The 27,161-nt window shown below is 35.4% G+C and overlaps 2 protein-coding genes across 16 annotated transcripts in view; one reads left to right on the top strand and one right to left on the bottom strand.

Annotated features, from left to right (window-relative positions):
* ANKS1B (ankyrin repeat and sterile alpha motif domain containing 1B) overlaps positions 1-27,161 on the top strand; it is a 1,097,747-nt gene that overhangs the window by 285,722 nt on the left and 784,864 nt on the right. For all 15 annotated transcript variants that reach the window (XM_032874307.1, XM_032874315.1, XM_032874314.1 and 12 more), the window contains exon 9: positions 2,335-2,478. In XM_032874307.1, coding sequence (XP_032730198.1) covers positions 2,335-2,478 — 144 coding nt within the window. The remainder of the gene's footprint in view (positions 1-2,334; positions 2,479-27,161) is intronic.
* Positions 6,220-8,005, bottom strand: FAM71C (family with sequence similarity 71 member C). The gene is made up of 2 exons (XM_032874321.1): positions 7,109-8,005; positions 6,220-6,442 (listed from the first exon to the last, which is right to left on the bottom strand). The coding sequence occupies exons 1-2, from the start codon at positions 7,721-7,723 to the stop codon at positions 6,329-6,331; spliced, it is 729 nt and encodes a 242-aa protein (XP_032730212.1). The 5' UTR covers positions 7,724-8,005; the 3' UTR covers positions 6,220-6,328.

Here is a 27,161-nt window from a genome sequence, read left to right as displayed (position 1 = left end):
GTTCATTGTTTATGCACCACACCCAGTGCTCCATGCAATACATGCCCTCCTATTTACAGGATATTGTGTTGAATGAGAAGCAATGTAACATAGTGGTCAAGGGGGTCAACTCTGGAGTCAGGCAGTCTGGATTGGAATCCTTTTTCTGCCACTTACCAGCTCTCTGATCTTAGTTTTACTTGACCTCCCTGTGCCTTAGTTTGTGAGAATTAAAATAAAAAGTGTCACATAGTAAATGCTCAATCAGTTATAGCTATTATTATCGTTGTATCTTACAGGCTATAACTGCTTATGGGGCTTTTTAAGTTTATGATTTCTCAGTTATTGAAAGTTGATCAAAGGAAATTTAGGATGTGAATGTAGAAAAATAAAGTCTTTTATTTTTTGGAGGATTTCTTTGTTTCAGAGTGTGAGAGAGCACAAGCACAGGGATAGGGGAGGCGCAGAAGGAGAGAGAGAGTCTTCAGCAAGGAGCCACACATGGGCCTCGATACCGTGTCCCTGAGATCATGATCTGAGCTGAAATTGAGATATGAATGCTTAACCGACTGAGCCACCCAGGCACCCTAAAGTCTTAGATTTTAAAGTCACAACTTCTGGGGCAGTCAAGGGGGTACCATTTACAATTTAATATATAGAGTATTTTTACTAACTTCAATAGTCATAATATGTAAGTATGAGTCCAACACTACCTTCTGAAGACTTTTACCTTTTTTTATAACAAAAAAATCAGTTTGCTGAGCAGTCATCAGGTTCTTTGAATATGGAATTTTCATTAGTTTTGGCAAAATTCCTTGCACTGTTATTTTGATGATTTCCTTCTACCTCTACATGGAGCTCTTAATTTGATCCCCAATTTGTTAACTTTTAATTTTTCCTCATCTTTAGTTCTATCTTCTGGGAGATTTCCTCAGACTTATTTTTCACCTTCTATTGGGTTTTAGGTATTTATTTGTTTAATAGCATTCTGTTCTAGTTTCATGGATGCAAGTATCTTCTATTTGTGGATACTATTTATAACTTTTTTCTGTATATTAATTTTTATCTCTGTTAAAGGCTTTCTTCAGATGTGTGATGATGGCTTGGATTCTCGGTTCATATTTACCTAAAACTGTTTATCTGGGTAGAGATTTTTTGAGAGGTAGGCTTCACAGTAAGAGTTAAGGCATAGGACCCCATCATTTTACTAGGGACTTACAGATCTTTTTTTGTTGGGAGGTCAATTTCTGCAGAGGGGACTATATTGTCATCTTCCGCCTGGGGATATAAACCTAGCTGCCGTATTATCTAGGGCAAATATGGGCAGGCACTGGAATGGGTTGGGAAGCTACAACTACTAGACATTCAATTATTTTCTTTGTTTTTACAGAGACACCCCTCTGTTAACTATGCATGGAGTGTTAGAATTCCTAATCTCTTTGTTTCAGTGCCACCAGAAAATAAACCTCCAATTTTTTTGTCAGTGGTGAAGGTTTAGTTCCTTGGCCAGTTGAGAACATGGGTCTGAGTCTATCCTGTTGCAGCTCACCTGCACATACATCTTCATGGAAAGTCAGTCTCTCTGATTCTTAAGCCCTTTGGTGGCACTGAGTCATGAATAAACATGCTGCTTATTTTTCCTCTTGTAGACATTTTGTTTTCAGTTTTCTCAAGTTTGCTAGATCAGGTAATTCGTACCCATTTGTTTATCATTATCTTAAAGTTTTCTAGTTATTACTCATCTGCTAATCTGTTTATCCATTTGTTTATCATTATCTTAAAGTTTTCTTGTTATTACTCCTCTGCTAATCTCTCTCCTTTTGTCCTTGTCCTTATGCATGTTAGACCATTTTTACAAATGTTTCAACACTGAAGTCCTATTGTTAATTTTAAAGTATTATTCCTGTTACACATACAATATAAAATTTTATGAAGTTCATTTTTTTGAAAAGGAGACATTGTGGAAAAAAATGTGCTTTTAGCAATTCTTATTTCAATAAAGTATTTTCCCTCTATTCCTCTGATTGTATTTAGAAATGATAAGATTTCTCTAGTTTGATGCTGCTGAGATATTTTCTTGGGTCATTTTCATGTCTATTTTTCATTATGAACTTTGAATCTTAATAGTTTTTCTCACCCAGTTTTTTCACGTTCAATTTTTTTTAAACATTCAACTTAAATCGAGTTATCCAAGTTTTTGTCTTAGTCCCATGGCACAGCCTCATAACTATGGTGAATATTAAGCTGATTTTGCTTGCTAACATACACTATAAGAAAATAATGTAATTTAATTGATATTAAGATATCTAAATAACATTCAGATAATATATTGGTATAATATAAATTTAATTTCAGAGAACTTCATCTACAATAAATTTGTCACCAGGAGAAGTGGAAGATGATGATGATGATGAGAACACTTGTGGACCCTCAGGACTCTGGGAAGCATTAACTCCTTGTAACGGATGTAGGAACCTTGGCTTCCCCATTCTTGCACAGGTAATGGTTTGCTTTTCTCAAGATGTAGTAAAACATAAAAATACTTGCCCATGTTTTTAAGGAAATCTTTTTTTCTCTCTTCCTGGAAATCTAATAAATATCTTACTCATTTTGTAATTTTTCTTCAGTTAAAGGTCAGATTATCTAACTTGTTGTACATGTGTGCATACTCAAACACATACTTTATATCATTTTATGTGGTTGTTTTATTTTGATCATGATGCTAATTCCTGAAAAATTGAGTTGTTTTTGAGATTTTTAATATTTATGATCCAGAAATGGTTCATTTAAAGAATGCTTTTTCAATTACAATTTATATTAAAATAATAGAAAATGATTTTCAAGGAAACATGGAAGGGCTCTTTATAAGCATTGTCACTGATTCTTTTAATTTTTTAGCACAGTGAAACATTGTAGAATAATGTTCATCATTGAAATTATGTAGGACAATCAAAAAATGAGACCAAAACTCTAAAATATTGAATATACTTTTGAAACCATCTCACTATTTGTTAAGTCAGTTTTATTCTATTGCATTACCTTCAAATTACCATTGTGTATTTTGGACCACAAGCTTATGGAGGAGTTTCAAAAATAAGTAAAATTATCCAGAGCTGGGAAATTCAATGCCACAATGAAAATATGAAGAAACATTTAATACAAAAACAATGTAATGGCAAAGGTATATATGTCTAACTATGTAGTGCATGTGTGGAAAAATAGTCTTGGACAGATAATAATTTGCAGTAATTGTCCAGAATAGCGTTACATCTCAAAAATATTTTGTTTTGCCTCAAGTATGAAGCAATTATGTCTAAGAAAAAAATCACTTTTTCATGTCTTAATGTCACAAATTGACCAGAGCCACTCAACTTCCAATATTAATTTATTGTAGAGAAAATCAAATAAACATATACTGCTTAAAGAATCTCTTTACTTTAACATGAACTATTTTTAGGACTTTAAGACACTATCCTACTTATTACAGAATTGTTATCAATATATACTGGACCATGAGTTCCATAAACATAGAGATTATTGTATTACATCTATTTCTAAGGCCAACATAGTTCTTGGTATATTGTCAATAGTAAGTAGTAGTTGAGTGGAATAATGAACAAATATGTGTATTTGGGAGTTTCATTTCCTCAAAGAGTTTCCTCAAAGAAATATAGATTTTATTCTATTCATATAACCTCATCTGCTTAAGACTTTACTAGTAATCAAATGCTTTTATCTATTTTACTTGTTTCATAAGATAAAGTACTAGGACTCTGAGCCATCAATAATATATGACTATAATTTACTTCTCTACCACCTTCCTATTTATTTTTTTCATTTTATTAGGCTTGGTAGTAGGCTCAGTAGTAACGATTTTGGTTTATAACTTTTTAATACTAGATATTTTTCTTTGGTCATTTTCTGGTGAAGATTGGCAAATAACAATTTTTTAATAGTTACACTTACCACCTTTAATTTCCGTATATGAATGTATTTTGTGTCATTTTTTAAACTATCAAATTCTTTAAACTTCTTCATCTTTTTGTTTGTTTGTTTAACTCGCCTCATCTAGAGGTAATTCCCATTTCTCTCATTATATTGTACCCTGTTTGATTTGGATTTTCTTCTGAAATCTCTTACACTGTTGTTCTATTTTTAAGACGATATGACTCAGTTTTGGTATTTTTACATATAATGCAGGAGAAATCATGATTGCATTAATTAGCTGACATTGTTTACTCTTAAAAATTTATATTTTATAAAAGTATCCTTATTAGTATTTTAATTGTTACTGTAGTACATCTATAAGTTATCTGAGATATAATATTGGTTTTTTTTACTCTATTTAATGTAATGAATGAAGAATAGAATTCTTTTATTAATATTTTCATATGGACTTCTACTAAAGTTCTCAATTTGCTGATGGACTCTCCTTTAACATATGTGTGTATACTTAGAATAAAATTTAATACATTTGTTGTGACATTGGAGACATCATATCAAATGTAAATTTGTCCTACAATTTGCAATAGCTTTGAACTTAGAATTTTGTAGGCCAGCTTCAAAATAAGTTTTCTTAAAATTTCATGAATAACAGGATTTTATTTTGATGTTTCTTTTTTAGATCTGAAATAAAAATCATTAAGCCAACCACTGTGCATATAAGGTCTCAAGAAAAACCATTACCTTACAGTTGGTATAGGAGCTTTTGTGATCAGTGGAATTAGTATAGTGCTATGCAAACTTCTGTATACTCAGATTTGTTGGATTCAAATAAAATCTATTTATTTCACATTTATAACTCCTAATTTAACTTGATCCAACACACATGTATCAGATATCTATATTCAAAGCATAGTGCTAAACTTCAGAAACATGAGGATTATGAAAATTCAGACTTAATTAAAACTATGTGATGTATTACTTTTAGAATCTTAAATAGATTTTTTACTTGCAGAACTAGAACACTGGCTGATCCTGTAGATATTACACTTCTAAGATTATCTAAACCCTAGTTTTTGTCTAGATTTTGAATTGATCCTATATTCTAGTTTTAGCTAATTATTCTGCTTTCCTAGTTTTTTTTTTTTTTTTTTAATTTATTTGTCAGAGAGAGAGAGAGAGCAGGAGAACACAAGCAGGCAGAGCGGCAGGCAGAGGCAGAGAGAGAGAAGCAGGCTCCCCACCGAGCAAGGAGCCCGATGCGGGACTCTATCCCAGGACCCTGGGATCATGACCTGAGCCGAAGGCAGTGGCTTAACCCACTTAGCCACCCAGGCGTCCCTGCTTTCCTAGTTTTAATATGGCATTTTATTCTTCCATTGTGACAAGATGTTATTTAGAATTCCAAATATCTACAAAGAAATTTAGAATTTAAATAACATCAGGAAATTAAAATTAAGATTTATACAATCTATTGGGTACTTTAGTATCAAAGCAGTTAAATTACATTTAAGTCGTGCAAAAAAACAAGAATAAAGACTGGGGAAATGAATCCCTTTCTAGAAAGTATAAATAGTTTTTCAACACTCCTAATAATAATACTTTTATAATAAATAATCACCACCATTTGTTTCTGTCCCTGGTGTTATATTTTGGGGATTTTAGAATTTTTTTGGTTAATACATGTAGATGAAAAATGGATGAGGGTCTTTGAGAGTAATCTTTAGCATTTATTCTGTCATCTGTGCATTTAATCACAAATATCAAGTTAAGGGAAAGTTAAAGATAGGTCAGAGCCTGATCAGAAATTGCCATTTGTTTTTATTACTACCCTTCCCTGTTAATAGAGCATATGTTATTAGAGCAAAGAATTTGAGTTGAATTGTATTAGGATGGATGATATTGCTTTCCTTCACAGTCTTATATGAGATGTCCACCTCTGCACCATGTGCAGGATAGGGCTTTGAAACTCTTTTTTCCTAAAGAGTCAGTCCTGCTGGGTGGAAACCTCTGGCTTCCATCCTGTTCACTCACGTAGCCTTCACTCTGTAAGTTTGTAATGAGGGGGTCCCAATACTGAGCTGTTAGCTGTTTTTGCAATGGGCTTGCCAGTAGTTTCTGCTCTTGGAATCACTGTATTTATGCTGCCCTCTGGGAAGAGGTCAGTAGCTCCTACTGATGTGCTAAAAGTAACCTCTGAGTATAAGAAGGGTTTACAGCCCTTGCTAACAACAATATTAAGACATGTCCAATGCTCCCACTATGACCATTCTAGCGGTGCTTCTTCCTGGATCTGTGAAGGCTGCTCCTGTCACCATCCCTGCCCTTTTCTCTGATACTGTAGGCTTTGTGACTGCAGAAGTGTGTGAACTCTTGAATGCAGTTAAGTGTGGGAGGCATGATGAATTCATTCCTCCCCAGCATAACCATAAGAGGTGGTCCCAAACAATTCATGGTTCATGTGAAGACTCCTGATGTCAACTTGATCTTGATCCCTTCCATAGAAATGAATGACATTTGCCTATGGGAGAGACAAATGAGTGAAATAAAGAAAGTGAGACCTTTTATTCCTATAGCGAAACAATAAGAGCTTATAATAAGATTGAGATCTCAAGTTCAATCTCCTGTTTGTTGCAGGAATCCTTCTCTTCAGTGTTTCCACAATGACCACATAATCATTCCAGTTTTGCTTGGACAATTCCAGTGCCAGCCAGCACATTATTATAATTCACGAATGAATATCCTCATATACTTTTTTTTGTACACTTGTGTTAGTATTTCTGCTGGCTAAGTGGCATGCACTTTAATATTCTGATAGCTACTAACAATGCTCACAAGCACATCCCTGTATATCTGACGTATACAAAATCAGTACATGGTGATCATGGAGAGATATGGTGGGGAGGCTATGGTCAGGATGCCACAGATGGCAGTACAGTATTGGACATGAAATTAAGAGTTGTTAACAGCTAAGGAAGATCTGAAATGTAGCATTGGGGAACACTTTGCAACATCCAGAACTTCCCCAATGTGACATGGCCTCCAAATGGAGGCTCTTTTGGCCCTGAACCCATCTAAATGTAATGAATTTTCTAGGTGAACCTCGGTACCAAAGGCTCTGCAGGACTTTTAGCTGCTCTCCCATAGCACCCTGGCCTCATCTTTTAGAGTATCTGTGAAGACTTACCTCTGGGCTATTGTCCTCTTCTTCAAACCCAGTTATGTCCAGCGTGTCTCCAACTGGGATAGCCTGGGAACCACTGTAAGCCTCTACTGGTGGTCTCAGAATGTAAACAAGGTTTTCCCAGTAAACGAAAAGATCTTTTGTATTAGAAGGAGGACACAGCTGAAGGTAAAAAGAGCGGCCAGTGGCAAGCTTCAGGCGGAGCTGTTGTTTTTTACCATTATGGATGGATATTGTTACAAACTTCAAGGGAAACAGTCTGGTTAGCTCTAAGATCTGTGTAGGCTTATAACCTTTTTCTTGGGTGGCAGGACCATGTCTGTTATAGTCATCACAGATAGCAGCTGGTCGGGCCAGCAACATGACATCAGGTAGTGTAAGGTGGGGGCTTGTGCGAACAATGCCCACAGTCACCATTCGGGCACGGTTGTGCACGTCGATCACTTCTCCTTTTTTGCTGACCTGTATAAAGTCACTCTCAAACATTGGGGCATACTTGAATATCGTATATTCCCCCTTATACAGTTGTTGTTGCAGTTTCCCCATGGAGGTATTAAACATACCCATTGCGGGGCTGCTTTGGGCTGTGTAATGTGGTAACTTAGATTGATTTTTCATGGCTATCTTTTACCAAGTACTCCTAGGGGTCCTCCACACTTTACCACACTTGGGAGGGCGTCCTATTTCCCTGGTTTCTCTAGCAGGTGAATTAGCAGTGGTCTTTTGCAGGCTTTTTTTGTCTCTGAGTAATTGAGAACAGGGTGGGGGTACTGATTACCAATTGCTCAATGCTAGAGACAATTGCACCTGCACCAGACTGTGCTCTGCCTAGAACGTGGAGATATTGGGGTGCACAGTGTTAGGGACCCAGTAGATGACAGGGTGCTCAGATGTTGAGTGGAGAAGGGTCCCAGTAGATGTTACCATGTGCAGATGTAGAGGAGTAGAAGTCAGGGCCCCAGTAGATGTCAAGGTGCACGGATGTTGGGGCCCCAGTAGATGCCAGGGTGCACAGATGTGGAGACCCACAGAGGTCGGGGCCCAGTAGATGTTATGGTATGCAGATGTGGAGGAGCAAGAGATCCAGGCCTCAGTAGATGTCAGGGTACACAGATGTTGAGGTGCTCAGATGTTGGGGTCCCAATAGATGTCAGAGTATGCAGATGTTGAGGTGTGTAGATGTTGGTATTCACTTGGAGTGGAGAGGGGACCTCCTCTTGAGCCTGACACACTGGTTCACAATAGCCTCTGCTTTTTTTGGATTCCACAACCTCACTGCCAGTTGTATTTGTACTGCTCCTCTCTTCCCAAACTGAAGCCTCCACCTAGGCTTAAACCACCCCACAGGACCCCTTTTATCCTCTCCTGCCCATTGTGACCTGTGCCCATCACACACCCCTTTGTCTCTGTTGCTCAACAGTCCCTCCCTCAGAGCAGGGGCACTGTCCTCTCCACCGCTCCCTACCCATCCTTACTACTCCGCCCTATCTACCTTAGGTCAGCACAACCCCTTGCCCCAGGGACCCATTGAAGGATGTTAATATATGGGTAAATTGCTTTCCAAAAGGTTTAGGTAAAATTTCTGTTAGGTATGAGTTTAAAATATACACACTCTCTTATCCATTACTTTTAGTTGTAGTCAATTAGAATTAATTGTAGAAATTTATCTTGAGGGGCACCTGGGTGGCTCAGTGGGTTAAGCCTCTGCCTTCTGCTCAGGTCATGATCCCAGGGTCCTGGGATTGAGGCTTGCATCATTCTCTCTGCTCAGCGGGGAGCCTGCTTCCCCCTCTTTCTCTCTCTGCCTGCCTCTTTACCTACTTGTGATCTCTGTCTGTCAAATAAATAAATAAAAATCTTAAAAAAATAAAGAAATTTACCTTGAAGAAAGAATTGGACAAGTTGGTAAATAGGTTAGTATGGGGTATTTATCAAGGTTTATTGTAACAAAAAAAGATCACAAATGAGATTAATGTTTTACAATAGGGGTTTGGTTAAATAAATTATGGAGTATTCTGTGATAAACTACTCTGCAGTCATGAAAATCATTATGTAGTTCCCTATTTGACATGAAAAGATATTCCTGATTTTTTTTTTTCTTAAAGATAAAGAGCAAAGCATAAAAGATTTCAAACAAGTGTTGTATGTGTGGTTCAGTGTATGTAAGATCATCTGTGTGTGTGTTTGCATGTGAAAGTATGTTCAATGACATGTTTAAAGTGCTTATCTCTGGGTGGTATAACTTTTATTTGCTTTATCCTTTCTATTTTTATTAGGATAATTTCTATTAGTGGGAAAAATAAAACTATTTTTATTAGCAATGTCTATTTTTACAGCCATGATACATTTTATGTTTTGATACACCCTCACATTGTTGATGAGATTTTAAGCTTTTTCCTAGACATCTCTATGCTGACTATACAGTGAAAAGAGACTTAAACATCCCATTTATATTTTATTCTTAACACTATCATATTGTTTATACATATAGAAAATCTGAGAAATTTTGCCAGCTGTTATAAATGTTATCAATGCAAGAAGATTAAGATCTTTATTGGTATAATGGTATAACACACACATGTAAAGCCATAGTTTTTGAATCATTAGTTTGTTCTATAGGTCAAAACAAACATTTTTTCTTCCCTTCATATTGAAATATCTGGTTATTTCTGATAATATGAATATTTTCCCTTTGTTTATTAAGAAGCCTGTTAACATATCAATAGCAATTTTTGCTGGCCTGTTTAAAGTCCTTGTATCTTAATTTCTACTTTATGTCTCTATTACTTTTCTTATAATTAGAAAAAACAATAAGCCTAATATACATTTAGTAATCAAACTAACATTTGAAAAGTATCTCAGTGGTTTTGGCGTTTTTGAAAAGAATAATTAACAATGGAAACTATAATTTAGTTTAGGTGCTTTAAAAAAATAAAGTGAAAACATACCTGTTTTCTTAAAAGCACTTTTATGCCATGCACATTTATTACAAGATATTTATCTTAGGGTTCCATTAGAGCATGAGATAATTGTCTTGTCTCCAGGGAAATCAGACAACTGCAATACTTGTAGGACCTATGAACTTTCAGGAATTTTTCCAGACCATTCATTAGACCATCAACAGTAGAACTTCTATTACTGGCCTGATAATCATCATGTGTAGCATTCTGGAAAATATATCTCTGTTTTCATTAAACTGGTATTGTTTGTTTTAAACTCCTCTAGCCATTTAGAGAACTATCTTATTAATATTTGCCTGAAAACTTAAGAAGTTCAAATGGCTAAATAAAAATCTACCTGAGCCTAAGATTAGGGAATTCTTTTTATGAAAATGCAGCAGCTTTCTGTATGCTTGCTCTTAAAATGTATTTCCATAGTTAGGCATTATATATTATTAAAATACATTTATGCTCCCTGTCCTCTACATTAGAGTTGTATCATCAAATAAATCATTTAACTTCCCTGGGTCTTATTTTTCTCATCCTTGAAACTGAGATGACTCATTAGGTATCTTTCAGCTTCAGCGTAGTTATGATTTTTATGATAGGGATTTAACTTTTTCTCCCTGTAATGAAACTACTATGTACTTTGGAAATACTCCAAACAATAATAATGAGTCAAGGAATTATTCAGATCTCAACAGCTCTCGGAATTGTATGATTCAATATATAGACTTATTCTGTTGCTGAACTTCTTGGTGAAACTTCTAGAAGAAACAACATTCAAAATGTTAGCTTAGTAACTTGGGTAGTGAATAACTGGAGTGCTTAAAACAATGTAACTGAAAATATGGGTTAAACATTTTAGATAATTTAGTTAATAATGAACATTGCTCTGGTACGAAGATTAGTTCTCCCAAAAGATGTCCACATCTTGATCTTCACAAGTTGACTCCATGACATTACATGATAAAGAGACTTTGCAGATGTGGTTAAATTAAGGCTCTTGAGATGGGAGAGATATCCTGGATTACCCAGGTGGGTCCAGTGTAATCACAATGGTCTTTATAAAATAAAGGCAAAAGTGATGATGGAAGCAGAGGTTGAAGTGATGATGACCATGAACCAGTGAATGTAGGTGGTCAAAACACAGGAAGTGGATTCTCCCCTGGAACCTCTAGAAAGAACCAGCTCTGCCAAAATTTTGATTTTAGCCCAGTGAGAATAATTTTGGACTTTGACATCCAGAAGTGTAAAGAATAAATTTGTGTTGCTTTAAGCTACTAAGCGTGTGGTAATATGTTATGGCAGCCCCGGGAAACTAATGCAGATTTTGGTGGCTGGAAGTAGGATGTTGCTATAACAAATACATAAAAATATGGAAATGTCTTTGGAATTGGGCAGTAGCTAGAGGCTGGAAGAGTTTTGAGTAGTATAACAGAAAAAGTCTAGATTGTCTTGAACAGAAATATGAATACTAGAGATTCTGTCAGTGAGGGCTCACAAGATGAAATGCTAGGAAAAAACCTATATTGTATTAAAAAAAGACCTATATTGTCACAGTGTTTGTAGAAAGATGGATATTAAAGGCACTACTTGTGAGGGTTCAGAAACAAAGTGAGGAGAATGGTAGAGAAAACCTATATCATCTTACAGAATACCCAAATCATAGAGTATTGGTAGACATGAATATTGTTGAAGGTGCTTCTGATAAAGACTGAAAAGTAAATGAGGAATATATTATTGAAAACTGGAAGAAAGGAAGTGTTATACAGTAGCAGGAAGTCTAGCAGAATTGTGTTATATCAAAAGCAAAGTAGTAAGTGACAAATTTGGATATTTAGTTGAGATTTCCAAGCACAGTGCTGAATGTGCAGCATGTTCTCTTCTTGCTACCTATAGCAAAAAAGATAAATTGAGTGAATAACAGTTTTTTTCAATAAGAGCATTCTTTACTTGAGGCATACTTCAGAATATATGGCTCTAAAAGATACATATAAAACATTCCATCCAAGAAATATAGAATACATATTTTCTTCAAGTACACACAGAAGAATCCCCTGGTTAAATCGCATTAAAAAAAGACATAACAAATATTACAAGAAGACTGATATCATACCCAGTATACTATCTAACCACAATGGTACAAAACTAAGGGTCAACAATAAAACAAAGCTGGAAAATCTAACTTTTAAGCAAAAAGAAACCGGGATGTGATGATTTGAGACATTCTAAGCCTGTATAGTTTGAAAAAGAGGCTAAAATTTATAGATTCACTCTCAAGAAAGTGTGTCCTGGGGAGAAAGCCAGAAGTGTGACTGGATATCTTTTTTCTAGTGTCCATGGGATCAAAAAATCAGAGTATTCCATCAGATGCAGGGCTCTTTGAGGTGTGCATCTCATAGATCTCCTCAGCCTTCCCAGCACAATCCAGAGGGTTATCCAGGAAAGATCTGTGGAGGAGGTTTTTGTTTAATGGGATGAATCCCTGTGACATACATGAGATACCTACAAGGTCTGTGAGGATGGTATATTAGTGAAGACACTGCCGATTAGGACTGAAAGTTACAAAGAGAAGACAAAATAAAAGGTTGTTGGATTTGTAAAGGAATGTATTCTTGCAGGCAAGAAACAGGCTTATAAAACTATGCAGTTGCAACTATATGTTAACTTTTATTAAAAAGGAAGTAAGAGGGGCGCCTGGGTGGCTCAGTGAGTTAAACCGCTGCCTTCGGCTCAGGTCATGATCTCAGGGTCCTGGGATCGAGTCCCGCATCAGGCTCTCTGCTCGGCAGGGAGCCTGCTTCCCTCTCTCTCTCTGCCTGCCTCTCTGTCTACTTGTGATCTCTCTCTGTCAGAAAAATAAATAAAACCTTTAAAAAAAAAAAAAAAGGAAGTAAGACTCAAAGGACAGGGCTGAGGATGGAGTTCAGAACTACAAAGGATTATTCCTAGTCCCTGAACCTAGTGGACTTTGACCAGTTGGTTTTCTAAATTGCTTATAACTGTTTACTCCCCCTTTCCCCACTTTCATTCCTCCCTCTTTGAATGGGGATATCTATATTTGTTATTATATGCTCATCCTACCACTGTTCCCATTCCTTTGGAGCAAATAACTTGTTTTCTAGTTTTGGAGATTCAGGGTGATAAGATATTTTGCTTCAAAATGGATTATACTCAGAATTTCTCCCATACCTGATTTAGATGATAAGATTTGGGACTTTTTACTTTTTTTCTTTTTTATTAACATATAATGTATTATTTGCTGCAGGGGTACAGGTCTGTAAATCGTCAGGCTTACACATTTCACAGCACTCACCATAGCACATACCCTCCCCAATGTCCATAATCCAACCACCCTCTCCATACCCGCCTCCCCCTGGCAACGCTCAGTTTGTTTTGTGAGATTAAGAGTCTCTTATGGTTTGTCACCCTTCCAATACCATCTTCTTTCATTTTCTTCTTCCCTAACCCCCAATCCCCAACGTTGCCTTTCAAATTCCTCACATCAGGGAGATCATATGATAATTGTCTTTCTCTGATTGACTTATTTCGCTCAGCATAATACCCTCTAGTTCCATCCACATAGTTGCAATGGCAAGATTTCATTTCTTTTGATGGCTGCATAGTATTCCATTGAATATATATACCACCTCGACTTTATCCATTCATCTTTTGATATACATCTAGGTTCTTTCCATAGGTTGACTATTGTGGACATTGCTGCCATAAACATTTGGGTACACAGTCCCTTCAGATCAGTACATTTGTATCTTTAGGGTAATTACTAAGTAGTGTGATTGCTGGGTCATAAGGTAGCTCTGTTTCCAACTTTTTGAGGAAACTCCATGCTGTTTTCCAGAGTGGCTGTACCAGCTTGCATTCCCACCAACAGTGTAAGAGGGTTCCCCTTTCTCCACATCCTCACCAACATCCGTCATTTCCTCACTTGTTAATTTTTGGCATTCTGACTGGTGTGTGGTGGTATCTCATTGTGGTTTGGATTTGTATTTCCCTGATGCCAAGTGACGTGGAGCACTTTTTTTTTTTTTTTTAAGATTTTATTTATTTATTTGAGAGAGAGACAGTGAGAGAGAGCATGAGCGAGGAGAAGGTCAGAGAGAGAAGCAGACTCCCCGTGGAGCTGGGAGCCTGATGCGGGACTCGATCCTGGGACTCCAGGATCATGACCTGAGCCGAAGGCATTCGTCCAACCAACTGAGCCACCCAGGCGTCCCATGGAGCACTTTTTTATGTGTCTGTTGACCATCTGGATGTCTTCTTTGCAGAAATGTCTGTTCATGTCCTCTGCCCATTTCTTGATTGGATTATTTGTTCTTTGGGTGTTGAGTTTGATAATTTCTTTATAGATTTTGGATACTAGTCCTTTATCTGATAAGTCATTTGTGAATATCTTCTCCCATTCTGTCAGTTGTCTTTTGGATTCATTGACTGTTTCTTTTGCTGTGCCAAAGCTTTTGATCTTGATGAAGTCTCACTAGTTCATTTTTGCCCTTGGTTCCCTTGCCTTTGGTGATGTTTCTAGGAAGAAGTTGCTGTGGCTGAAGTCGAAGAGGTTGTTGCCTGTGTTCTCCCCTAGGATTTGGATGATTCCTGTCTCACATTGAGGTCTTTCATCCATTTTGAGTCTATTTTTGTGTGTGGTGTAAGGAAATGGTCCAGTTTCATTCTTCTGCATATGGCTGTTTTTCCCAACATCATTTGATGAAGAGACTGTCTTTTTTCCATTGGACATTCTTTCCTGCTTTGTCAAAGATTAGTTGACCGTAGAGTTGAGGGTCCATTTCTGGCTCTCTATTCTGTTCCATTGACCTATGTGTCAGTTTTTGTGCCAGGACCATACTGTCTTGATGATGACAGCTTTGTAATAGAGCTTGAAGTCTGGAATTGTGAGGCCACCAGCTTTGGCTTTCTTTGTCAACACGCCTCTGGCTATCGTGGTCTTTTCTGGTTCCATATAAATTTTAGGATTATTTGTTCCATTTCTTTGAAAAAAAAAATGGATGGTATTTTGACAGGGATTGCATTAAATATGTAGATTGCTTTAGGTAGCATAGACATTTTCACAATATTTGTTCTTCCAATACATGACCATGGAACATTTTTCCATTTCTTTGTGTCTTCCTCAATTTCTTTCATGAGTACTTGACGGTTTTCTGAGTACAGATTCTTTGTCTCTTTGGTTAGGTTTATTCCTAGGTGTCTTATGGTTTTGGAGCAATTGTAAATGGGATTGACTCCTTAATTTCTCTTTCTTCTGTCTTGTTGTTGGTGTATAGAAATGCAACAGATTTCTGTTCATTGATTTTATATCCTGACACTTTACTGAATTCCTGTACAAATTCTAACAGATTTGGAGTGGAGTCTTTTGGATTTTCCAGTCTGCAAAGAGTGATAGTTTAATCTCTTCTTTTCTGATCCGGATGCCTTTAATTTCTTTTTGTTGTCTGATTGCTGAGGCTTGGACTTCTAGTACTATTTGAATAGCAGTGGCGATAATGGCCATTCCTGCCGTGTTCCTGACCTTAGCGGAAAAGCTCTCAGTTTTTCTCCATTGAGAATGATATTTGCTGTGGGTTTTTCACAGATGACTTTGATGATATTGAGGTATGTACCCACTATCCGTACACTTCAAAGAGATTTGATCAAGAAAGAATGCTATACTTTGTCAAATGCTTTTTCAGCATCTATTGAGACTATCAGATGGTTCTTGTTCTTTCTTTTGTTATGTAGTGTATGTATCCCATTGATTGATTTGCACATGTTGAACCTACCATGCAGCCCTGGAATAAATCCCACTTGGTCATGGTGAATAATCCTTTTAATGTACTGTTGGATCCTATTGGCTAGATTTTGGTGAGAATTTTTGAATCTGTGTTCATCAAGGATATTGTCTGTAATTCTCCTTTTTTATCGGGTCTTTTGCCTATTTTTGGGATCAAGATAATGCTGGCCTTATAAAATGAGTTTGGAATTTTTCCTTCCATTTCTATTTTTTGAAGAGTTTTAGGAAAATATGTATTCATTTTTCTTTAAGTATTTGGTAGAACTCCCCTGGGAAGACGTCTGGCCCTGGGCCTTTGTTTTTTGGGAGATTTTTGATCTCCTTACTTCTTATGGGTCTGTTCAGGTTTTCTATTTCTTCCTGGTTCAGTTTTGGTAGTTTATATGTCTCTAGGAATGCATCCATTTCTTCCAGATTGTCAAATTTGCTGGCGTATAGTTGTTCATAATATGTTCTTATAATTGTTTGTATTTCTTTGGTGTTGGTTGTGATCTCTTCTCTTTCATTCATGATTTTATTAATTTGGGACCTTTCTCTTTTCTTTTTGGTAAGTCTGGCCAGGGGGTTATCAATCTTATTAATTCTTTCAAAGAACCAGCTCCTAGTTTTGTTGATTTGTTCTATTGCTTTTTTGGTTTCTATTTCATTGATTTCTGCTCTGATCTTTATGATTTCTCTTTTCCTGCTGGGTTTAGGCTTCCTTTGCTGTTCTTTCTCCAGCTTCTTTAGGTGTAGGGTTAGGTAGTGTATGTGAGACCTTTCTTGTTTCTTGAGATAGGCTTGGATTGCTATATATTTTCCTCTCAAGACTGCCTTTGCTGTGTCCCACAGATTTTGAACAGTTGTGTTTTCATTATCTTTTGTTTCCATGAATTTTTTCAATTCTTCTTAAATTTCCTGGTTGTCCCATTCATTTTTTAGTAGGATGCTTATTAGTCTCCATGTATTTGAGTTCTTTCCAACTTTCCTCTTGTGACTGAGTTCTAACTTCAGAGCCTTGTGGTCTGAAAATATGCAGGGAATGATCCCAATCTTTTGGTACCAGTTGAGACCTGATTTGTGACCCAGGATGGGATCTATTCTGGAGAATGTTCCATGTGCACTAAAGAAGAGTGTGTATTCTGTTGCTTTGGGATGGAATGTTCTGAATATATCCGTGATGTCCATCTGGTACAGTGTATCATTTAAGGCCTTTATTTCCCTGTTGGTCTTTTGCATGGATGATCTGTCCATTTCAGTGAGAGGGGTGTTAAAGTCCCCTACTGTTATTGTATTATTGTCAATGTGTTTCTTTGATTTTGTTATTTATTGGTTTATAGAGTTGGCTGCTCCCATGTTAGGGGCATAGATATTCAAAATTGTTAGATCTCGTTGTTGGACAGACCCTTCGAGTATGATATAGTGTCCTTCCTGATCTCTTATTATAGTCTTTGGCTTCAAATCTAATTTATCTGATATAAGGATTGCCACCCCAACTTTCTTTTGATGTCCTTAGCATGGTAAGTTGTTTTCTACCCCCTCACTTTAACTCTGGGGATGTCTTTGCGTCTAAAATGAGTTTCTTGCAGACAACATATTGATGAGTCTTGTTTTTTTGTCCATTCTGAAACCTTGTGTCTTTTGATTGGGGCATTTAGCCCATTTATACTTGGGGTAACTATTGAGAGATATTAATTTAGTGCCATTGTATTGCCTTAAGGTAACTGTTACTGTATATTGTCTCTGTTCCTTTCTAGTCTACTACTTTTAGGCTTAGAGGACCGCTTTCAATATTTCCTGTAGAGCTGATTTGGTGCTTACAAAGTCTTTTAATTTTTGTTTGTCCTGGAAGTTTTTCATCCCTCCTTCTATTTTCAATGATAGCCTAGCTGGATACAGTGTTCTTGGCTGCATGTTTTTCTCATTAGGTGTTCTGAATATATCATGCCAGTTCTTTCTGGCCTGCCAGGTTTCTGTGGATAAGTCTGCTGCCAATCTAATATTTTTACCATTGTATGTTATGGCCTTTTTGTCCTGGGCTGCTTTCAGGGTTTTCTCTTTGTCACTAAGACTTATAAGTTTTACTATTAGAAGACGGATGTGCACCTATTCTTTTTGATTTTGTGGGGTGGGGGGTCTCTGCACCTTCTGGATTTTGATGCTTGTTCCTTTTGCCGTATTAGGGAAATTCTCTAATATAATTCACTCCAATATACCTTCTGCCCCCCCCAATTATTCTAATATTGTTTCATCTTATGGTATCTCTTATCTCTCAAATTCTCCCCTCGTGTTCCAGTAGTTGTTTGTCTCTCTTTTGCTCACTTCTTTATTCTCCATTGTTTGGTCTTCTATATCACTAATTCTTTCTTCTGCCTCATTTATCCTAGCAGTAATAGCCTCCATTTTTTATTGGACCTCATTAGTAGCTTTTTTTGATTTCAGATTGGTTAGATTTTATTTCTTTTGTTTCTCCAGAAAGGGCTTTTATTTCTCCAGAAAGGGTTTCTCTAATATCTTCCATGCCTTTTTGGAGCTCTGCTACACTCAAACACCCCTGATCCTTCTGTGACCACACAGGACCTGAGAGCACACTGTTCCTTCAAGGCTCCACCCCCGATAGCCTCTGGGGCCATGTTCCTCAGTGAAACAGACATCTTAAAGTTCTGATTTTGTACTCTGTTGCTCTACTCCTTGCTGGGAGCCAGGCCCTGACCCCCTGAAGTCTATCTTCTTGTCACTTCGGATGCACTTCTCTGCACGTCCTACCTTTCAGAAAGTGGTTGATTTTCTGTTTCTAGAGTTGCTCTTCTTCTCTTCAATCTCTGTTCAGTTTGTAGGTGTTAAGTATGGTTTCATAACTGAACTCCTGCAACCTGATGTCATCTCAGTCTGCTACTCCTCCACCATCTTGACCTCCAAGTCCTGAGATTTGGGACTTTTTAGCTGATAAGATTTAGATAAGATTCTGAATTTAAATTGATGTCATAATGTTGAGATGGGAGAATGTTGAGATGGGGGTGAATAGATTTTATGTGTGGTTAGATATGATCCTTTGCGTCCCAGAGAATGGGATATAATAAACAATAGTGCATCCCTCCCTTTATAAATGTCCAGGTTCTAAATTATGAATGTGTTGATTTATATGTCAAAAGGAACTTTGCAGATGTGATTAAGTTAAGGATATTAAAATGGGGAGATTATCCTGGATAACGCATGTGTCCCTATTATAATCGTAAGGGTCCTTATTTTAGGGAAGATGATATGATGAAGAAAGAAAGAAAAAATTTAAATGTTATGTTGCTAGCTTCAAAGATGGAGGAAGAAGTATGAGTGAAGGAATGTAGATGGTCTCTTAAAATGAAAATGCAGTGAACAAATTCTCTCTTAGAGCTTCCTGAAGTAACAAGCCCTGCTGACATCTTGATTTTACCCCTGTAAAACTCCTTTCAGACTTCTGATTTCAATACTGTCTGAGAATAAGTTAATATTGTTTTAAGCTTCTAAGTTTGTGGTTGTTACAGTGACTAAAGGAAACTAGTATGACAACTATGGAAATTTGGTCAGTAGGTATTTGATTTGTTTCATACTCATTCGAAGAGCAGATGCTTGTTGTCTGTGTCTAGACAGAAGGTATGAGTTGCAGGCATTTCCAGAAAAATGTATGTTAGCTTTACTGTCAGCATTCATTTGAAAAAGGTTTTTATGATTTTATGTAGTCACTTTGTATAACTTTTAAAATAATTGGACTAAAACTTTATCATTGGAAAGTGTCCATTTTGGTTATTTTTAGGAAACTAGATTAATGATGATGGTAATAGTAATGTTAACAATAATATCTAGCATTTATTGATTGCCTAGCCCATGCCAGGTATGGGGATAGACACTTCACATTCCTTAAATCACTTAAATTTCACCACAATTCTATGAAATATTTTTACTTGATCTTGAGAAAATTGAGTTTCAGGAAATTAAATGACTTGCTCAAGTTTGCTTATCTATAATGTTTGATCTAAAACCCATGTGAATACTTCTCTATGAAATTTTAAATATTTTTTAAAGGGTCCAGTTTCTCACAGTAAGTAAACCTATATATTGTTTATTATTCACTATTTTTCACTGTAGCATTTCTCTGTTAAAGAGGATATCAATAATTACTGATGTCATTCTTGTTTAGTGTATATTCAATCAATTGATATACCATTTTACATTATGTTTCCAAGATGGCTGAGTTGCTAAATATATTTATTATTCATTATACAGATTAAAAAAATGAATGGCTTGATTGGAATCTCAGTTTGTTTAGAATCCCTCCCTCCATTCTTTTATGCATTCACCCATCTATTTGTTCCACAAATGTTTATTGCCACTTGTTACATGCAGGCTATAGAGTGCTAAACAATATAAACGTGCATTATACCTCATGTTGTTGTGAATTTTGTGCCAGGTACTGTGAATGATATAAAATAAGGATTACATATGTTGTCTGCCCTCATGAACCTTAAAGTTTAGTTCAAGTAATTATCCTGACTGCTATTTATTGGTATAATCATGGACAAGTAACTTACCTTCTGTTTCCTATTCTTTAAAATGAGGAGGTTATTTTTCCGTTTATAGGATTATTATAAAGATCTTAAAATAAAAATGCAAATTTCTAGGGGCGCCTGAGTGGCTCAGTGGGTTAAAGCCTCTGCCTTCGGCTCAGGTCATGATCCCAGGGTCCTGGAATCAAGCCCCACATCCTGTTCTTTGCTCAGGAGGGAGCCTGCTTCCCTCCTCTCTCTCTGCCTTCCTCTGTGCCTACCTGTGATCTCTGTCAAATAAATAAACTTTAAAAAAAATGCAAATTTCTATATAAATTCCTTCCTATACAAATGCAAATTGATCTTTTTCTGTTCAATTCCTGGCCTCTGAAAATAACACTGTGGCAATTTTGGTAGGATTTGCAGGTTAAAGAACAGTATGTATAGAGCTAACTAACTTCATAATAAGTGCATTAAGATAAGTGTAATATTTATTTGTGCTTAGAAAGTCTGGCAGTACATATGCTATGCTGATACTATGTTAATAATAGTTCTATCTGAGGCTTACTATTTCAGGGGGACTTTAACTTCCTACTTTATATATTTACACATTGTTTGGATTATTTATACTAAGCAATCTAATTTTTAAATAATTTTATATTTTGTGAAAAAATAAATGCCATGAGTTGTAAAAAGTCATGACAATTCATTATGTCACCATGAGTTTCCATAGAACAGTTTGAAAATAATTGCTTGCATCTATCAATACATCCGTTTCTTCATTGATGCCATTCATTCACTCATTCCATTCATTTTTCATCTTAGTCTATACATTTCTAGGCATTTTTGATTCAGTTGTCTTTAATAATTTAAATTGCTATTTTGAGAAGATTAGGTAGAAACAGCTGGAAGACATTGTAGGATGAATGTGTGATTGTGATTGTATAACTTATTTTTATTAAGGACATCAATTATTATTTCTCATTATTGTTTTAAGTCACATTTCCTTGATTATTAGTGAGAAGGAATTTTTTTCCCAAATGTTTGTTCATCATTGTATTCTTCTTGTGTGAATTATATACTTATTTTGTTTACCATTTTATAAAAAGAATTGATTTATAAGTATATTTTAATACAGTGAATCCTTGTTATTTGTGGATTCTTTACCTATGAATTTTCCCACTTGCTGAATTTTATTTGCAACCCCCAAAACAGTACTCATGGTGATCATTCATGGACATGTAGAGAGCATTGAAAAATTTGAGTGACTTGATGCACATGTTTCTACTTGAAGTTGAATAGGTGAAGCTCTGCCTTCTTGATTTAGCTCTTATCCTGTGTGAACAGTTGTCCTTTTCATGGTCTACTTAGTGCTACTTAGATAAAAAACCTTGTGCTTTGTTGGGGATTTCAGTGTTTGAAATGATGCAGTATAGTGCTGAATTTCTATCTAGTGTTTCTAGGAGCTCAAGAAGGTTATGATGTGCCTTCTAAGAAAACATGTGTCCAATAAGCTTCATTAAGGCATGAGTTATAGTGCTATTGGTTGTGAGTTCAGTGTTAATGAATCACAGTATATATATTGAATAAGTAATCTTTAAATAAAAATACATATAAAACAAATTATGTATTGATCAGTTGATGAAAATGCTGTGACTTGCAGGACTTGCAGGAACCTAACCCTGTATTTTCCCTAAAAACAATGATTCAGTATTTGCTAATTCAGTGCTCATGGTGACTTTATAAAACAAAACTACCACAAAAGTGAGAATTCACTGTATATTCTAGGTATCAAACTTTGTGAAAAACACTTCAAAAAAGTGTTTCTCCAATTTGTTGCTTGCCCTTTAACTTTGTTCATAATTCTTTTTCTGTGGGGCAGAAGTTTTAATCTTTATGAAGCCAAAAATTTAAAACATATTTATTCAACACTTCTGTATTTTGTGTTTTGCTTAGGCTGATCTTGATCAGCTCCATATTTATAAAAATAGCTTACCATATCTCCTTCATATGTGTGTATCTTATTATGTATATATATGTGGGGGGGTTATATACGTACATACAGTAGCCTCTCTTTATCTGTGGTTTTGCTATCTGTGGTTTCAGTTACCCACCATCAATCACAGTCCAAAAGTCGATGAACCTCCTTCTGATGTATTTGTCACAAGGTCAATAGAAACCCATCGCTATATCACAATGCCTGCATCATTTACCTCATTTTATTTCATCATGTAGGCATTTTATCTTTTCACAGCATCACAAGAAGAATGAGTACAGTAAAATAAATTATTTTGAGAGAAAGACCATTCATATAATTTTTATTATGGTATGTTGTTATAATTGTTCTATTTTATTACTGTTGTTAATCTCTCATTGTGCCTAATTTATAAATTAAACTTTATCATAGGTTAGTGTGTATAGGAAAAAATATAGGATGTATAGAGTTTGATACCATTCACAGTTTCAGACATCCACTGGGGGCCTTGGAACACATCTTCTATGGATAAAAGGGACCTATTCTATGTATATATGTATAATTAATTAGCAGGTGAAGAGAAACCCAAGATAAATTATAGAATTGAAATACATATATGTGTATAAATAAATACAGTCTATAATAATATATATCACGATTAATATATAATTAATACAATAATTATTAATTGTATTAATTAATACAATAACTAATATAATAATACAATACATAATACAGTAATATTATACAATTAATATATAATTAATTGTAGACTAAACAAATTTATCCGTATAAATAGATTTATCCACGTTAGCATGTGTCAAAATTTCCTTCTTTTTCAAAACTACATAATATTCTCTTGTCTTTGTATATCACATTTTGTTTATCCATTCATTCATCAATGGGTACTTGGGTTGCTTCTGCCTATTGGCTCTTGCAAGTAATGCTGCTGTTAATATGGATGTGCAAATACCTCTTTGAGACTCTGCTTTCAATTATTTTGAATATACACCCTGAAGTGAAATTGTTGGATCATATGGTAATTTTGTTTAAGATTTTTCTTATGAACTGACATGTTATTTCCTGCAATGGCTGTAGCATTTTACATTCCTATCAACAGTACATAAAAGTTTCCAATTTTCCACCTCCATATCAAGCCTTGTTATTTTACAGTGTGTGTGTTTTTTTAATAGTAGCCATCCTAATAGGTATCAGGTGACATTTCACTGTGGTTTTGACTTGCATTTCTCTAATGAATAAGTGATGTTGAGCATGTTTTTATGTGCTTGTTGGCTCTTGTTTATCTTCTTCAAAGAAATGTCTATTTAAATTCTTTATCTATTTTTTAAAAATTGGATTATTTGTTTCTTTGTTGTTAAGTTGTAGGAGCTCTTTATAGAGTTTGGATATTAATACCTTGTCAAGTATATGATTTGTGAATTTTTTTTAATATCAATTTATTTTTTATTATTTTTTTAATTTTATTTTTTATAAACATATATTTTTATCCCCAGGGGTACAGGTCTGTGAATCACCAGGTTTACACACTTCGCAGCACTCACCATAGCACATACCCTCCCCAATGTCCATAACCCCACCCCCCCAACCCCCCTCCCCCCATCAACTCTCAGTTTGTTTTGTGAGATTGAGAGTCACTTATGGTTTGTCTCCCTCCCAATCCCATCTTGTTTCATTTACTCCTCTCCTACCCCCTTAACCCCCCATGTTGCATCTCCTCTCCCTCATATCAGGGAGATCATATGATAGTTGTCCTTCTCCGATTGACTTATTTCGCTAAGCATGATACCCTGATTTGTGAATATTTTATACTAGTTCATAGGTTGCCTTTTTCACTCTATTATGTCCTTTGATCCGTGTAAGTTTTAAATTTTGATTTAGTCCAGTTTATCTACTTTTGCTTTTGTTGCCTATACATTTCATTTCATATCCAAAAATTATTGTCCTATCAAATGTTGTGAAGATTTATCCTATTTTTTCTAAGAGTTTTATAGTTTCAGATCTTATGTACAGAGTTTTTGATAGGAATGATGTCAAATTTAGAAATTAATTAGAGAAAATTGACATTTTTATCATATTGAATCTTCCCACTCAGGAGAATGATATTAATTTCTATGTTTTCAAGTCCTTTTTTATGTTGTTAAGTAGCTGTTATGTTATTTCATATTTGTTTCTATTGTGAATAGATATTTTTCTAACTGATTGCTGCTGGTAGAAAGGAGAGCTCTTAACTTTTCTCTTTATTCTATACCTTGTCGTCGTAGGAATTATACTGTGGTTTGTATAAATGTTTAAGTTGGTTTTCTAGTTAAGAAATTATATAATAACCAAATTTTACATCAACATGGAGGGGACTGGAAGACATTATGCTGAGTGAAATAAGTCAAACAGAGAGAGTCTATTATCATACGGTTTCACTTATTTGTGGAGCATAAGGAATAACATGGAGGACTGGGGAGATGGAGAGGAGAAGTGAGTCGGGGGAAATTGGAGCGGGAGACAACCATGAGAGACGTGGACTCAGAAACAAACTAGGGGATTTGGAGGGGAGAAGGGTGGGGGGTTGGATGATCTTGGTGGTGGGTATTATGGAAGGCATGTATTGCATGGAGCACTGGGAGTGGTGCATAAACAACGAATTCTGGAACACTGAAAATAGATTTAAAAAATTTAAAAAAAGATAATTTATTTTTTATTCCATTCTCATTTTATTTATTTTTATTTTTTAATATGTTCAGTTAGCCACTGTACAGTTCATCATTAGTTTTTGATGTAGAGCATACTCACAATGATAAGCCCAAGTCATGTGTAGAATTATTAAATCACTGAATTATGCTGTATTAGATTATTCTCTATATTGTCTTTATGTTCTACACCAATAAAAGTTTATTACAATTGAAAAAAGAGAAATATAATCTGTAAATAATAGTAACCATGTCTCTGAAACCTCGATAATCTTTATAATCATTTGATTTTTTTTCTCTTACTGAATTGATAGGACTCACTATTATACCATTATATAATGGTAGTGTGGCCTGAGCAATCTGGAAATTAAAGACCTTCATATTTTTAGTAGTATCTTTAATATGGTCTTAAGCTCTTTTCCTTCTCTATTTTTTCTCCTGGAGTTTTGATTTTGGACATAGGTTTTAGGATCTTAATTTTATTTTATGTGTACTATATGTTAGTTTCTATAATAACAAAGGGCTTTAACATTATTACTAAAATACCACTTAAATTATGTTAATTTTCTGTTATGTAACTGAGTTATTTCCATATTAAAGTTTCATAGTTACCTATAATTCTTTGATACCTATCACAACACCTGTTTCATAGCAAGCATTCAATAAATATTCAATGTCATGTGTCACACACCAAAGTGAAAAGCTTACCATATTTCTAAATACATATATCTCTATTACTGACTTATTAACTTTAAATGATGTATCATTTCTCTGAGAGTGCAGATTTTAGTTTGTTTTATTATCTTTATGTTTTCCATTCCTTTTCCAAATGTTTGTTATTTTTTATGATAAATTTTAGGGTTTTGGGTGGTTAACTTGGTGATTGTAAATAATATTATACCTAAATAAGCTTAAATAGTGGCTCCTGGATGGCTTAGTAGTTTAAACATCTGGCTCTTGATTTTGGTTGAGGTCATGATCTCAGGGCTGTGAGATGCAGCCCTGTATCAGCCTCCATGCTCTCTTTCCCTCTTCTTCTGTCCCCTGTCCCAACCCCTCTCTCCCTTTCTCCAAAAAGAAGTTTAAATAATACTTTTATATTCCCATGTTACGTTTTGTCAACTTTAGGCAGTATTTCTTGATTTCCTATTTTGGAAAATGAAGGTATTAACTCCTATGTTCTTTTTTCATTATTCCTCCCCCTTTTCACCTGCTATCTTTTAGTTATACCTCTGCTTATATACTGCCATGCTTGTACACATTTATGTTTTATCCTGTGACATTGGCCAAGTTTCCCATATTTTGTTCATAGGCTCACACTGCAAAATTTTAGCCAGTGAATCACATTTACATATTTGTGTTTACAAATGACATGCTGAAATTAAACTTATTTTTCTATCAAGACTCTAGGTTTAGTGGAAGGAGAATGTACCTAGTAATAAAATCGAATGATTTCTCTTTCTTTTGCATTGTATTGTTGCTTAATATCTTGCCATCATGTACTTTTTTTCCCTATTTGACCATGATATTGGATAGATTCACCTCATAAACTCTGTAGCTGTCCTGTTGGTCATTTTTTTGATCCGCACTTTCCTCTAAAGTGTTGTGGCTTGAATTTTTCATGTCATGAAGGCTGAGTGCTATGGCTGATGTTGTGGAGAGGCTCTAGAGTCCAAAACCTTCTTACATCCTAGTTTCTTATATCAGCAGCTCTTCAGGCTGCCATCAATATGCCATCACTTGGCCCAGCAAATTGGTACTAGAAATGTGAGTTGAGACCAGAGTGGGTGATGACCTGGTGGTTGCTATCAGTGGCAATTGCATAAATTGGTACCTGAAAGTCTTGGTACACAAATATCAAGTCTTAATATCATTTTATGTAACTTGCTAAGGCTCTGAAAATGATCTGCTCAGTACTCACACGCAGATTCTAAAAAACTCTTCTTCCTTTCCTCTGGAGAGATATTAATTAAATTTTATTATCTTAACATTATATGGCTATCCATATTTACATCAAGAAAGGGCATGTTTCTACAATGATAATGAGGGGTCACCAAGTGGGAACACACCACCATAATCTTTACCTAGTTAAATAGCTAGGAAAGTATGTGTTAACATGAGAAAGAAGGTAAATA

This window comes from Lontra canadensis, unplaced genomic scaffold, assembly GCF_010015895.1.
Source record: "Lontra canadensis isolate GAN:19392208 unplaced genomic scaffold, GSC_riverotter_1.0 scaffold52, whole genome shotgun sequence".
Taxonomy (NCBI): domain Eukaryota; kingdom Metazoa; phylum Chordata; class Mammalia; order Carnivora; family Mustelidae; genus Lontra; species Lontra canadensis.
This window is presented reverse-complemented; position numbering and strand designations above follow the sequence as displayed.